The sequence below is a fragment of the Plectropomus leopardus genome, chromosome 4 (genome assembly GCF_026936395.1).
Source record: "Plectropomus leopardus strain MGB_pleo_1.0 chromosome 4, ASM2693639v1, whole genome shotgun sequence".
NCBI lineage: Eukaryota > Metazoa > Chordata > Actinopteri > Perciformes > Serranidae > Plectropomus > Plectropomus leopardus.
Genome location: NC_142179.1, coordinates 35,406,218 through 35,421,361, shown reverse-complemented (window position 1 = coordinate 35,421,361; position 15,144 = coordinate 35,406,218). Strand labels below are relative to the sequence as shown.

The 15,144-nt window shown below is 37.5% G+C and overlaps 1 protein-coding gene across 2 annotated transcripts in view; it reads left to right on the top strand.

The window, feature by feature from the left end:
* whrnb (whirlin b) overlaps positions 1-15,144 on the top strand; it is a 121,277-nt gene that overhangs the window by 86,887 nt on the left and 19,246 nt on the right. For both annotated transcript variants that reach the window (XM_042487529.2, XM_088077188.1), the window contains exons 6-8: positions 7,862-8,047; positions 10,593-10,784; positions 14,892-14,966. In XM_042487529.2, the coding sequence (XP_042343463.1) occupies positions 7,862-8,047; positions 10,593-10,784; positions 14,892-14,966 (453 nt within the window). The remainder of the gene's footprint in view (positions 1-7,861; positions 8,048-10,592; positions 10,785-14,891; positions 14,967-15,144) is intronic.

The following is a 15,144-nucleotide window of genomic DNA, read 5'->3' as shown; positions in this document are numbered from 1 at the left end:
ACCATGATCTATAAGAGGTAAAAAAAAAAAAAAAAACAAAAAAAAACTCGATTACACTTATTATTAATGAAATTGAGCTTAAGATAATGTTTATGGAGAAAATATATACTACTTTTGGATGTTTAAATATGCACCGAGTCAATTTGATCTGGTAACATTATTGCTGTTCCTGAAAGTTGAAGATAACAGCAAGGTTAACAAAACAACCCTTAAGCCTTACATTACCCAAATATCAGCTCAAAACAAGGCTCAGGGAGATCCAGAGGATTTGTGCACTTTGGGTAGACCATGAAAACAGGACATATAGGGCTATCAACAACCAGACAAGAAAGTCTCTTTTTTCCTGTTATTCAAAGCCTTTCTTTATTTTTAAAAGATATTTTTGGGGCATTTTTGCCTTTAATTGATAGGACAGCACAAGTGTGATTGGGGGAAAGAGAGAGGGGGTGACATGCAGCAAAGGACCAAGGCTGAAATTGAACCTGCAGCCACTGCAGCAAGGACACAGTCTCTGTAGATGGGGCACCTGCTCTATCCACTGAGCCACCAGGTGCCCCAGTCAAAGCCTTTCTAAAAGCAGAGTGTACAGAATCTACTTACTTATGTTCTTGAAATTGTCAGTTTGACTTGAGAGGTGTGTTGCACTCTGCCACAGCTAGTTGACTTCTTATAAAAGAGTTGCATTGTTCAAAAGTCAGGACCCACAGCTAGAGCACAGCACATCTGTGAATATGAAACACTGATGTAACAGTTATGATAATAATCAAGACTGTTATACCTACCTCCCGCCCGTTGTCCCTTTTGTTAGATGATCTCCATTGACAGTGTAAACAGCTGAGCTCCACACTAATATGTGCAGAAAACCAACACAGCCTGCATCAAAGGCTTGGCTATAATTAAGCAGCTATTCTTCAGAAAGAGGTCCTGTTTCTGTGCCCCAGGCAGTTGGGGGCTAATGAGCTTTGTAGTTTAAGATTGGATGGGTGGCCATGTTGATTTAATGCATATCCATTAAGCATTTCAACAGCCGCTGGGTATCCATTAATGAATTAAGGACAGTGTATGAAGGATGCTGCTCTGGAAACTCAATGTTTCTGAGGGACAAGACATGTAGTATTCAGCACTTGTTTTATAGTGACTCGAATGGGGATAGTTATCAAAAAGCAGCTTGTTAGTGAAGGCAGTGTGCTGTATATTAATTAGGGCCCCTGCTCTGGGGATCTGCCTCTGTCTCTCTCTCTCTCTCTCTCTCTCTCTCTCTCTCTCTCTCTCTCTCTCTCTCTCTCACTCACTCTCTCTCTGTCTTTTGCCACACAGGAGATAAACAAGCTTTATCTATTTTGTTGATTTTTATGCACCCTGCCCTCTGTGCATTATGTACGTACCACATCAGCTCCAAATTCCCATTACAGCCCCATCCACACACGGTGCACCTACACAGCTGTTTTCACTTGTTTTGTTGATCAGACCTTTGTCAGGACTATTGAGCGACTGCAGAGTGTTTGATTGACATCTCCCTCACCTCTCTGGTGTGATGCATTCACATAGAGAAAAGCATGAAATGAAAAAAACAGAGCTTTGAATTAAGAATGGACAGAACAGTTCCTCCAGGATTTCTTGATGTTGGGACCACAACAATTCAAGCAAAATTGGCCAATCCAGGTGAATTTTGCACTACCTTGCATCTTTGGCTAATAACCACAACATTACTGAAAATTTTGACTCCTGTCATTGTATAGCTAAGCATAGTGTATTGATCCGCTCAGCCCCTCTTTTTTCCTCGATCTGTCTTTACAATAAGGTTGGCCAGTTTCATCCTTGTCAACCTTGCTTTTTGTAAATCTTCCTGACTGGTTCTGACTTACATGACAAAACGATGGCTTTCAAAAAATATTTGTTTTGTTTTACACCAATATTAGGGGCCAATAGCTTATTGGCCAGGCTGATTATCGAATCAGATATTTGACATTTTGCAGATTATCTGTTTCGCTTTTGCATTTTAGTGATTGCCATTAATATTAATTTATTAAAAAATGCTAAGAAAGTGTTAGTGTGGGAAGAACGTTTACTTTGTAAAACCTCAGGGAGCTTTTATTATTATTATCATTATTATTATTAGATTTTCACTTGGCTTTATAAATAAAGTTGAAGGGAACATGCTGAATATGATATTGGACATTTCAGTTTTGATCAAACATTTTCTAAAGGCATTTAAACAAACTATTGTGTTGAGTTCCAAATTTTACATTTTGACAGAAAGATTTTTCATTTTCATTGTAAGTGCATATTGGTTGCAAACATCTGTTATCGGTCTCAGTAACTTGTAATTATCAATATCGGCCCTGAAAAATCAATATCAGTCGACTCCTAACCAATATTGGCTCTGAAAATGCATCACATTATGATGTGCATCCTATGTTATTGTAACTGTAAGAAAATTAATATTCTTAGGATTAAAAAAAAATGCCCCAATATATTGTAACTTGCATTGCAATTTTTTAGAAAAGCTGTTGTGAAATCAGGCATTTCAGACCACAACAATCACAAAAACAGCCTGCGAAATCCTGGAGGGACTGACAGACTCTATATACATCTTCTTTCCACAGGCATTTAAAAACGTTCATGTTTTATCATATGATCAGAGACTGTGGCAATTTTTAAGTTTTATGCGCCACTATGAGACAAAGCACAGAGCATCATTTGAGCAAACTCAAATTCAAAACTGTGGATGGAGAAATAGAATACCTTATATGGCACCAATAAAGGTTTCTGGCCCCCTTTTAAAATTCATAGATTTCCTGCTGATAATAAACGTGATAAAATGCCTCTTTCACCTCCTCCAGATGGGATTTAGATTATCGGAGCACTGACAGGAAATACCTCACTCTGGAGCTCAAGTGATTTCCCATCAGAATGTGCTGTGCAACCTCTAATTCAGCAAAACTGTCCTCCCATGAAAAACCACAGCATCTGGTGTTAGTTCAAATGCCGAATGCATGGCCATAATGTTGTCCATAATTGGCAATTCTTTAATTACTGCTAAAGCTGGAAGAAAATGCCTTCTTCCACTGCAGTCAGACAGACATCCACTGCTATTTAAATCACAACACTCATTAGATTAGTTCTTCTAAAAGGCACTGGGCATGTTACTGTTATAGGTGTCAAGCATGAGTTACTTGTAGACAGATGATGCATCCTGCTATATTTAGAAAAAGCAAACAAACACATTAGATGTTATTCGTGTCCATTCAGCAGGCTGTCTTTAATGTAAGAAAATTTAGCATTTTTCTCCTCATTCAATTTGACTTTCTCTGTTGTTCACAATATTACTTATGACAAATTTCACATTTGCCATTTCCATCACAAGGATTAGTTATATATTAAACCACTGGAATAACTGATAATTTACGATTTATGAATGTTCAGATCTCTTGTTTTGTTAAACAGATATAGTAAACTGACTAAATACTGCTGTTCAGTCTCTCTGTCAGACTGAACTTTTGTGTTACTACTCTGAATGTACCAGTAAAAGTAACTTCTCATTCTGGAGTGACCATAAATTAGTGACCTAAACAACCTTATTAACTGTCTTAGCGATTCACAATGATGAGTTGAATTAAAACTCACATCTTATGATTAATCTTCACACTGATGAAAAGTAGAGCCAACTTGAAGCATTTCAGTTGTCTTTATTTGAATATACATTTATCACAACACAAATTGGACAAAGATCTTGGTACAGCATGTATGTATGTACACAGATGTACCAAGAACTTAAAGTATTTAAGTACAAAGCAATACAATATGTCATACAGAATCACCAATTATCAGATTAAGTTAAGATCATTTATCTTCCATGTTCATCATAGGAGTTAGAATATCTGCAATGTAAGGACTTTCAAAATACTAAACCATGAAAATACACAAATTAGGGAATCCAAATTCTGGAATACGGAAATGTCATGGAAACAGAAAATACTACCCAAAGTTGCTTGTTATTATTCAGAAAAAAAAGTCATGAATGACACCTCTTTGTGTCAGCCATTATATTTCTTCAAGTCAATTAAAGTTGAATCAGATTAAATGTTGATGACCACAAGATAACATGCCATGCTTCTTTGTCAGTTTTTGATCTTTTCATCTGAGCCCATGATATTGTCTATTAAACTTTACCAAACCTGAATGGGAGCTGCAGGCGGGTCAACCTGTAACATAATTTCTGGCTATTGCTTGGGGAAGCTCGGGAGTAGTGAGACAAAAAGTATGGCAGCTGGATATCTTTGAAATCCTCGCAACCTATACATCAAAGTATTTTTTAAGATCTGTAGTTTTTGGTTGCAGTCTATATATTTTTCCTCTGATTTATTAACCTAGAAATATAAATAAACTGAAAAACAGCATCATTGAATTGTAAGATTATTCTCGTCAACCAAAGGGTGTATTTTCTCTCTTTGCTTTAAAATTTCAAGAACATATTTTTCCATGTTTGATTAATCAGTGTCCTCCGGTAAATTGGGTGGTGGTGGGGTCACAGACAGTTGATGAGGCTTAGTTAATAAATCGATGGATGGATGGACGGACGGACTGATAGAAAAATTTGATGCTTTGAAGGCACTACAGTTGATTTCCAATGAATATTAGGTTAGAACACAATTTCCCTGATTTAATGTGACTTCCGACAAAAACCATACAACAACTTGTTTCATGTCCATACAAATACAGAGATGGAGAATTTTGTTGGTCAAAGAATTACAGATAATGACATCTTTGTACACTTCTAGCACAAATCATGACTCATAAATGCCAACCACACTGAGCATCTGATACTTTTTTTGCCAACCATTCAAACCCAGAAAGATTTGGTCAAATCCCTCAAACATAGTTTGTCCATTTGGAGGACTTGCTGCAGCCAGTAGTCTGCTGTGTCTATATCTGGGAAGCTCTCAATGTAATATCAATCAGTCTAACTTGATATTTAATTAGATTGCTCGCATAAAGGTCACTAGGGAGACATTATATGAAAAAGGATTGGGACAGGCTGGAAATATTTGGACCACATTTTGCAGAATGCCCCAAGATTATCCTCTTGCAGTCTGTGGTAATGTTTTACCCTCTTTAAATGTTTAACAGAATGCATGCTTTTTACACCCATGTGTTTTTGTAATAAATGAAGACATAATGGCATTCAAAAAAAGCATTTATGTCTCCTCTTTGTCCCGAGAAATCAAATTTCACTCCATCCTCTTGACTTTATTTAATTTTGTCTCCAACTACGAGCCCCCACATCAGATACAATCATAGCTCAGAGTGGGTCTCTGTGGGAGACATCTAAGTGTTTATTCCCTCTAACCCTGAGCTCTAAACCAATCCGTTTCCTCATCTATCATGTCAATACATATAACCTCAATCTCATAACTTGACAGAGGGAGGCTGAAGGTCAAATTCATTCTACAAACTCTCAGTATTGATCTTCCAATCCAACAAATTACAGCTTCTCTTCACGCAGGTATTGTCTTCAACTCTTTCTGATTCTGTCCTTTCTCTCTTACCAGCTATCTCTAAGTATTCAAGCCTTCAGTTATGCATATTCTAACCTTGAGGACAGACAATAGCTTTCTCATTAATGGCCTTTTGCAGCATAATTTAAAACTTCAAGCCTGCTGCCTGTTAAATGCCCAATCCTGTGTGCTAGACGGGTGGGGCGACACATTTTAAGAAATAAAGGCCTGTTTCAATTAGCTTGTTCTGCTTACTATGCAGTTCATTTTCATTTTTGCCATTTTTATCATTCATTTTTCTTTTGTATAAACCAGGTTGTTGGCAACCTCCTGGAGATAACCTTGATGAGTTGCTTAGATCACACACACAAATATGTATGTATGTTTAAACTTTTGCCAATATGGACATGCAACAGACATGGTTGGCTTGGTAAGATTCTCCAGAATTCAATCATTCAGTTCAATTTACTGACACCGTGAGCACCAAAGAATACAGTATTACCAGCAGAGTAAACAAATGAGACACAAAAAAGAGATTAGTATTTGTAGAAGACTTTTTTTTTAAAAGCTAAGGCTGCATATATAATTATCACAAATATATATTTAAGTTGTTTAACAGAATTATAATAATTTCACTTCTTGCTTTATGAATTTCTTATTTTTGTTGATGTTTTAGGTTTGGCAATTTGTTTTAGGTAATAAAATTTTGTACTTGGGTAATTTATTCTTTTATTGCTCATTACCTTCTTCCCATGTTTTTTTGAAAAAGAAAGAAAGACAGTTTGCCCAGGTTTCAAAGGGTAAAATAAATAATGTGTCAGTATGTCCCATCTTTGCTGAACAACAGTTTTGTGTGAAAGGAATTAAAAGCCCATACCATATAGATGCCTGTCCCAAAAATAAGCCTGTTGAGGTCAATGATTTCAGAAAATAATAGCCCGGGCTATTAACTGAGGTTTTACAGTTTGTCGTTTAACTAAAGCTTCATCCTCATAGAGCCATGTAAGTCTCAACATCATATAGACACTTTTTAAGATTCCACCTCCACCATCTAGTGAACTGTTTATTTATTTTGACCCGTTCACAGCTAAAACTTTGTGTGAGGGAAAATCCTTCCTGGAAGCTTTTCCCCTTGCAGGGTCCTATTTATTCTATTTATTCAATGCAAAGGTTTTCACAGTTGGGGTAAAGCCACAGGACCTCGCTGAAACTCAGTCAATCTAGCAACAGTGAGGGGAGCTGCTTCCAAGTAGAGCTGCTTAGAAAGATAACAATGATGGAGTCCTGAAGGCAGACAAGTTCTGAGTGACTCACCCTGCAGCTTTGAAGTGGCGCCTTCTCCCTGAGCTCAGTCACAGCCACCGTGCACACGATGACAGTAAGGCGGGTGGAAGGTCTGCACACATGTGAAGACTATCTATCTGTGTGCTACTGGGCTTGTAGAGTTACCCCTTTGAAATCTGAGTGAATTGGCCTGATTTCTTTCATGGGAAGAAGGCAATAAAAGAAGACATCAACCAAAAATTAGAAAGAAATTTATTTTTCTTAAAAGTACAAAAGATTACCTAAAAAAATAACTAACTAACAACAATGACAACAACAAAAATTACGCAAGGAAATGAGCTAAAACATGTACTTATAATTAATTAGTAATAATAATAGTGATTCTGTAATATACTTTCAATATGTAATCATTATGAAAATAAATGTATTTTTCCTCTAGCTTTTTCTTTTTTCCCTAGACATTTTCCCTTGCTTTTTAAAAATGCTTTTTAAGTCTAATAATTTCGTGCAGTTCATGGAACATTTCTTACCAAGTTGCTCATTGTCTTTTTATAAATATAGTTTGCCCTAGCTTTTTAGATTTTTCCCTAGACATTTTCCCCAAGCTTTTTAAGAATAATTTTCTAAATATGCTAATTTCTTGCAAGTTTTGGGACATTTCTTACCAAGTTGCTCATAGCCGTTTTCCCATGTTTTTAAAAGAAACTGAAATATGTGTGAAAGGTGTCTGAAAGCTGCACAAGAAAAGTGATGGTGCTCCAGGTGTCAAAGTAGCAATGATAACAACCGACGATCAATTAACCGTAATTTAATTGAACATGAAATTTAATCGATCAGTCACTAGGTTATGCAATTCTGTCAAAGTATATGCATTATGGTGCTGTGAGCTTTGATTGAAGGGAAAAATCTATTTTGTATTGTTTAAAAAAAAGCTAAGTTTTTATATTTGATTACGCAAAGTGTTTTACGTTATGCAACCCTATTTCAAAGGGTTAAATAACTCTTTTCTCACCTGTGTGACCTTTATTTATCTCTCTCTCCATTTTTCTTTGCATCAACCGATCCATCCATCCATCCAGCCAGCAGCATACAGAGGAGTGGGCCCTCCAGGCACTCAGGTGTCTCTGGAGCAGCAGGCCTACATGCTTCTGACGGAGCCGGAGAGGCAGACCATGGCCTATTACCTGCAGGAGTACCAGGAGGGACACATAGGAGTGGAGCCGCTGGCTATGGCTCTGTTTGAGCTCTTCAACACACATGCAAAGGTACAGCATCCTGCAGGGGGACACCACAGCTGCTCTCTATGACGGAAAGGGGACAGTATGTTTTGAGATTGTGAAATAATGTTAAGAAAGTACACTTCCATTTATCACAAGTTTAAATTAAAGATCAAAACTTTTTTCATGCACTCAAATTTCTATTGCAAATTTGTTGTAATCTGTATTAATGAGCATTTCTCCTTTTCCAAGATGATCCATCCACCTGACAGGTGTGGCATATCAAGATGCTGATTAAGCAGCATAGTTACCACACAGGTTTGTGTTGGGATGCTCACAGTAACAGGACACTCTAAAATGTGCGGTTTGATCACACAATACAGTAGGCGGGTTTCCATTATAGATTTGCGCAAAACTTAAAGCATTTATATTTAGTGATGTTCAGCAACTTCTCCTCTTGTAACAACATTCCAAGAAGCATAGTGATGGATGTTCAAAACATTAGCAGCTTTATTTCTATTGCAGCCACCACACTAGCCGTCATTATTTCCAATTGAAGGTGACATAGGCGTGTTTTGGGAAAGATAATTAATATTATAATTTTTTGAAATAACAGTTACATTCCCCCCCTTACACTTCGTAGTCATCTCTCTTCTCATTGCGGATGATCGGCTTGGGTGGACTATCATAGCCTACACTGAGGATTCATGTACCCTGAATGTTTTTGTGTATAATTATGTGACCTGTGTCTGATGTTGATTGTGTGACAAATTTGCTGGTCTTAAACACACTGGTGCTTTGCTGACCTGAGTGTGTGCACACTTGTTTCACTGATTGCACCTGTGACAATTATCTAGTGCTACTCTGACTGTCTGGCACTTGACATCAGCCTTGGTTGATCAGTGAGCTGCCTCTTGTGTTTTTTACATTCCCTGATGAAGACTGGGTGTTTAAATCTGTAGGTGTCAAACCCATTTTTTACAATGCTTTTTAACTTTTGCAAAACAGTGTGCCTGTTATGGTTTTGAGTTTTTGACCAAAGAAATAACAAGTCTAACCTCCCCCTCCTTTTAAAGTTGTCCTGTTTTGCTTTTTGTGGTTTTTGGGGTTTTTTTATAGCATTGTTTTGCTTATGGTCTCCTAGGTAATAAAGCCCAAGTCCAAATCAAGGGGAGCTCTCTCTCAGAGGGCACTGCTGCTAAGCTGCCCGAAACAGCGTGTTTGACTTTCAGTGACATCACAATGTAACAAATATAACAGAATGTGCATAGAGAGAGCCAGCTGACCAGTCAGAGCAGACTGGGCTTCCAGGAGGCGGGACATAAGCTGACTGAGATGGACTGTTTCAGACAGAGATGCTGCAGCTGCTGATGTGTTTGCTGCTGATGTGTTTTTTGAACATTAAAGCATGTAAACCTACTCTGGTAGACCCCCAAATTACAAATATAATCCCAAAAATGAACATAATAGGGCCTCTTTAAAGTTTGAGGATTATCTTGAGTAACCGGGTCATGATTTAATTGAACATTTGGACCACAATCAATCTATAAAGAGATTATTTACATGTACAATACAGTCTTTGACAGCAGACTGAAAGAACCCTTTATCATTACGTATTGAGAGTAATATTTGCAGAAAAACTTACTCATTTCTCTGCCAAAAGTGAGAATTTGAGCACAGATTCAAAGAAAATGTGAATGCCTGTCTATGTGTGTGAAATGCTGAATTTAGATAACTTTGACCCCGACAACTGAATCTGATCTGCCAGTGATGTAGCCACCTATTGACTATGAAGTTTCTCATCGCTATTTCACAAGCTCAAAATCTTTTAGAGCCTTCACTGATCCCAGAGAAAGGTAAGATGGAGCTGAAGATAATGGACAGAAAAAACAAACTGAGTCAGAGCACGCTGGACTTTTGATGAGTGCGTCTGTAGCCAGATATTGCAAGAATTCTCATGCATCCAGCTGGCAAGGCAGCTTCATTTGTGTAGCACATTTCATGCAACAGGGAAATAGAATATAACATATGATAAAGAATGTTTTTAAGCTTGCATGAGGTGGTATTTCAGACGATACGAAAGAGCCATATTTCACAAAAATGCAATGGAAACAGTTTTATCCATATTATGGATATAGATTGGGGATAACTGCACACAAATCAAGTAAGCCTCAGGAAACTGTGAAAAAAACTAAAATGACAGTATTTCAAAATTGGATTGAGGCTAACGCCTTATCATGTTTTAGCCTCATATAATGCATGTAAGACCCTGAATTACATATTAAGAAAGTTTGTGCTGATTCAAGTTCAAGAGTCTTTAAAGGCAAACAAGTTGATGTTCTTTTCCTTTGACATCTTTTTTTTAGTTACTTACATTTAAGACCCAAGACTAACTCTGCTCTTTGCTAATTACATTGTGTGGGTTTATTCTGCCTCAGGCACAATGTGTAGGATCTGAATAATCTGAAAGTTGCTGTACTCATATATTAATCCTGGTAACTTTGAAACAGCCTTGCCTGAACTCTGTAACTCTCTCCTCTTTCTCTCATGCCTGCTCTCCGTTTAGTTGTGTTATCTCTTCTCTTTCATCCAGTTGTCCATGCTGTCTGAGGTGAGGAGTCTGGTGGCTCCTCAGGACCTGGAGTTCTACGACAGGCTGGTGTTGCACCGTGAGAGGGAGGCTCACCAGGCCTGGCATGGAGGCCTGGGAGTGCTGCATCCACAGAGCCACTGCAACCACTCTACCCCTGTGATCCATGATGTAGGACACACAGTCCCTGCTACGGTATATCCCTTATCCACTACACATGAAAATGTGACATCCTTTGTGATATTGTGTGGTATAAGCAATTATCTTGCCATTTTAATGAGAACTAAGAAAAATGAGAAAATGCCCTTTCTCTGTGAGAACCTTAGTTTCAACCTCCAGACTAACATGTTGCAGAGTCAGAAAGAATTCAGGCTAAAATTCAGTTATTTTTCTGCTTTTTCACAGTGAGATCAATTAGTCAGAGTTCACAGTGAACCTGGATACAATTCCCATTTGTCTCAAGTTAATTATTTGTTGTAACAGTTGAAAAGACGGCTAAACCAAGGTTCTCTTCTTATGATAAAAAGCTTTATAATCTCTCTCCATTGCCTTTGCAATATTTTTTTGTGGTGTTTGAGACCATAAATAGCGAGAAATGGTAAGCTTTTCAAATTAAATTTTAGACCTTTTTTTCCAAAATGATCTCTACATGAATTTTTATACAACCTATTGCCTTGATTCTAATTTCTGGGACCTGTGTTAGCCTAATTGGATTAGTTTAAATAGAAAAAAAACAAAACAAAACTAAAATTTCACAAATTTTTGTTGACTTAAATGTTTTGAGTTCTCATCAACTAAAACTAGACTAGATTTTCATCTCAAAAATCTAAATCTAAAATTGCTGCCAAAATTAACATTGCTGCAATGGCGATAACTCTGGCTAGAGGCATTATGTTTTCTGGTTGTCCATCCTTTCTTTTATTGTGTGAACAGATGGATGCATATGCATACATTTTCGCAGCTATTGCAAATTCAGATGTGTCTTATATTAGATTTTTTCCACCACCCCAATACATAATTTTTAGCAGCTGTTCATAGGATCAAAACTCAGTCCTGCACATGGGGCATGATGGGGAACTGAGTGGGGAATGAAATGTAAAGTCACATACACAGTGTCTCTGTTCAGTTCTCATTCTCTTTCAGACATGCTCTTGTCTTGCACTGCATTACTTTATATCTATTCAGAGGATCCACATTGATCACTGAAAGTGTGTGTCTTTTATTGCACATGCTACATAGTGAGGACCAAAAACAGCAGAGTGAGAACATTTTGACATTTGGTTCTCACCTCTTCAAAGGACTGTTTGAGTGTTAGGCATTTAGTTTGGATGGTTAAGGTTAGGGTAGGAGCCTAGTGAATGCATTATGTCAGTGAAGGTCCTCACAAAGATATGAGTACAAGGATATGTGTGTGTGTGTGTGTGTGTGTGTGTGTGTGTGTGTGTGTGTGTGTGTGTGTGTGTGTGTGTGCCATTGCACATATCATCTTTTTCCCTCTCCCTCAGTCTCAGCCTTCTAGCATCAGTCTGTGACACAGAGCAGCTCGTCTTTGTGTCAGGTCAGAGTAGTATTGATGTTTCATTGTGGCCCACATCAATCCACAGAGACCCCATTGTGCCAGAGTACAGTCTGCTTCTGATCCACTTCCCCCAGCAGTCTGGCCCCTTAAAAACCCAACACTGCAACACTATCTGACAACACAGTTTGGTTTTATCTTGAATGAAGCATGGATTACTTCCCTCTGCTTCATGAATTCGACCCACTCACTGCCGAACCCTCTGTTCCCACAGGTGCTTCTGGTGTATATGTCTTGTCATTGTCAGTTGTTTAGTGGTGCTATTAAAGGCTTGCTGGTGATGATGTCTGCCGCAGAGCACCATGTGTCTGTGTAATTGCCTGTGCTGACACACTCATTACTGTGGTTGTTAAATTACAGCCCCTGATAAAAAGCTAATTGCATTTAATTGACAGTCACTTAGTTACTCAGTGAGAAACCGTAAGATTCATTGTAGCAACACCATGTTATGACAAACCATTGTCATAGACAGATATTTCTGTTCAAGTTGCCTGCAAGATAATCATTTCAATAGCCAATGGCTGCCAAGAAAAGGGGTGCAGTGTTTAGAGAGGTGCATGAAGAGTTGTCACTGACATAATAAGATTATGTCAGTGACAACTAAATAGATAGAAGAGAGGCAAAATAACACTGCTGAATAATATTTTATATGTCAGGCACCCACTTCAAATGTTATTACTGTATTAAATAGGCGTTAGAAGTGGTTATCAGCATAATGACTGAGATATGGTTTAGAAGGCTCCTGCTCAGACTAGTATGTTAGCTGTATCGGCTATTAAACTGGGCAAATTAGCTTGATTTCTTTCAAAAGGTATGACCCAAAAATTGGCAAACAAAAAATAGTAAAAGTACAAGTATATAACCTAAAGAATAGCAATAAATAAACAGAATAGGGAAAAGAAAAAAAAAATCAAACAAACAAGGACATGGCCTAAAAAACTGATTAAAAATTTAAAAAATAATAATTTTAGATAAATTAATATGATAATTATAAATGTCATTTTCTGGACATTTTTTGTCTGGACAAATTTAAATGAAATTTTTTGAAAAACTAAATTGCTTTTAGCGGGTACACATGGAAATCCCTGCCAGAAACCAACAATTAGTCTGTTTGAGCTTTCCCAGTGTTTCTGATGAGTGACTTTGACCAATGTAACAAAAGAGGCTTAAGAGGATCCTGCCATTATGAGAATGACCACATGAAAGCACTTCCATCAGAAATGAACTACAGCCAGGACATAATTCTAATTCAAATATGAAAGTATTTTTTATTTGATTGCCAAGGTTAGAATTTCTTATTTTCAGCAAAATTAAAACTCAGTCTGAGTCAATTTTACATTAAATTTCACATACTCTTTTAACAGCAGAAATTTAGACTGTCTTGGTTGGAAAATCACAGGTGTTACTAGTCATCATTACCAGAGGAAAATAAGAACAACCCCAGTTTCTTACAGCACTGTGGCCAGGCTGAAAGCTTTGTTGAGTCTTCTACTCCCAAACCTTAGTAGTAACAACATGACAAGCTTCTTTAGTGACAAAATTCAAATTACTAGAGACAAAATTCATCACCTACTGCCCTCAAGTGGTACGGTATCTTAAAACACAGGAACCTTAGAAACAGCTTCCATATATTTAGACTGCTTTTCTACATTGATCTTCACCAACTCACTTCAATGACCTCTTTAGTTAACACTTCCTTACTGATAATGTCTTTATTAACAATTCTGTACCACAGTCCTTTAAAGTAGCTATAATTAAACCTCATCTTACAATAGCTTTTTGAGGATTTTTCATCAGGATTTATAGTGCATCATAATACAGGGACAGATTATTCCCAGTTTGTGTGTGTTAATAATGAATCCACCATGCATGCCAAAGTTAGTTATGGAGTTCCACAAGGTTCTGTGCTCAGACCAATACTATTTACCTTATGTTTGCTTTTCGCAGGCATCCTTTTCTTTTAGAAAAAAAATCCATACATTTTCATTTTTTGCAGAATATACACAGCTGTATTTATCAATGTAGCCAGCTTAAATCAATGAGTTAAGTAAACTTTGTGTTAAGCATGTGTTAAGGATAGATAGACCTGATGACCTGAAATTTTTCTATGTGAAATATTTACATACTTATTTAAAAACTCAACATTTCACATGGGACACAAACATGTCAAACAAGTCAAAGTGCTGTGATTGTTTGACCCATCAAAAACCCTTCCCATTTTCCCTACTAAAACATTGTTGCTCTTTAAACTGCGTCATTGCCGCAGATGGGTTTAGATTGTTAGAGTTAGATGGTTATTTAGTAGAGTTAGTTTAAAGTCCTGTACATCTGACACAGACACTAAGGGTGCCTTGTGTGTCAAAGGAAGACGCCTATGGCCAATGACCAAGCTGCCGTACTAGGGACTTGGTATTCCAAGTGTTGCTGAAGGATCATGTGGATCCCCATGAAGGACTTCCGAGGCTCCCTGAGGCCCACTTTGGAAACCACCACTCTGTCGCAATGAAAACATAGAGCCTCCAGCCTCATGTGCCCCCCAAATGATTCAGCTGTTACTGAAAACAAAAGTTTCTCAAACACTTTGTTCGAACTTTCTTATACCCATTTTGTTGTCCTGTGGGGCAAATCCCATCCATCTGGCATCTGTATTAAGTAGGCTAAAGTAAAGTTGTTATTACAGATTTAGCCCTGCAGTACTACAACGCGTCATGCTGTTTCTTTTTCAGACTGACGGCTCTGTTGGTGGCTGGACAGAAAAAGACCAGGAGGAGAACACTAATACCTTACAAAACATTTCACTGGTATGTGTCACTCTTTGTTTTGTCTGCCATAAAAAAAGAATGCATATGCAGTTTGACAATAGAGAATGCCACTTAATTTCCATTCATTCTTTTTGTTTTGTTTGAGACAAGGAGAAAGAAATCAAGTTTCTCTTATCTCTTTTTGTAATATGGATTGACATCGGTGTTCTTGTATGAA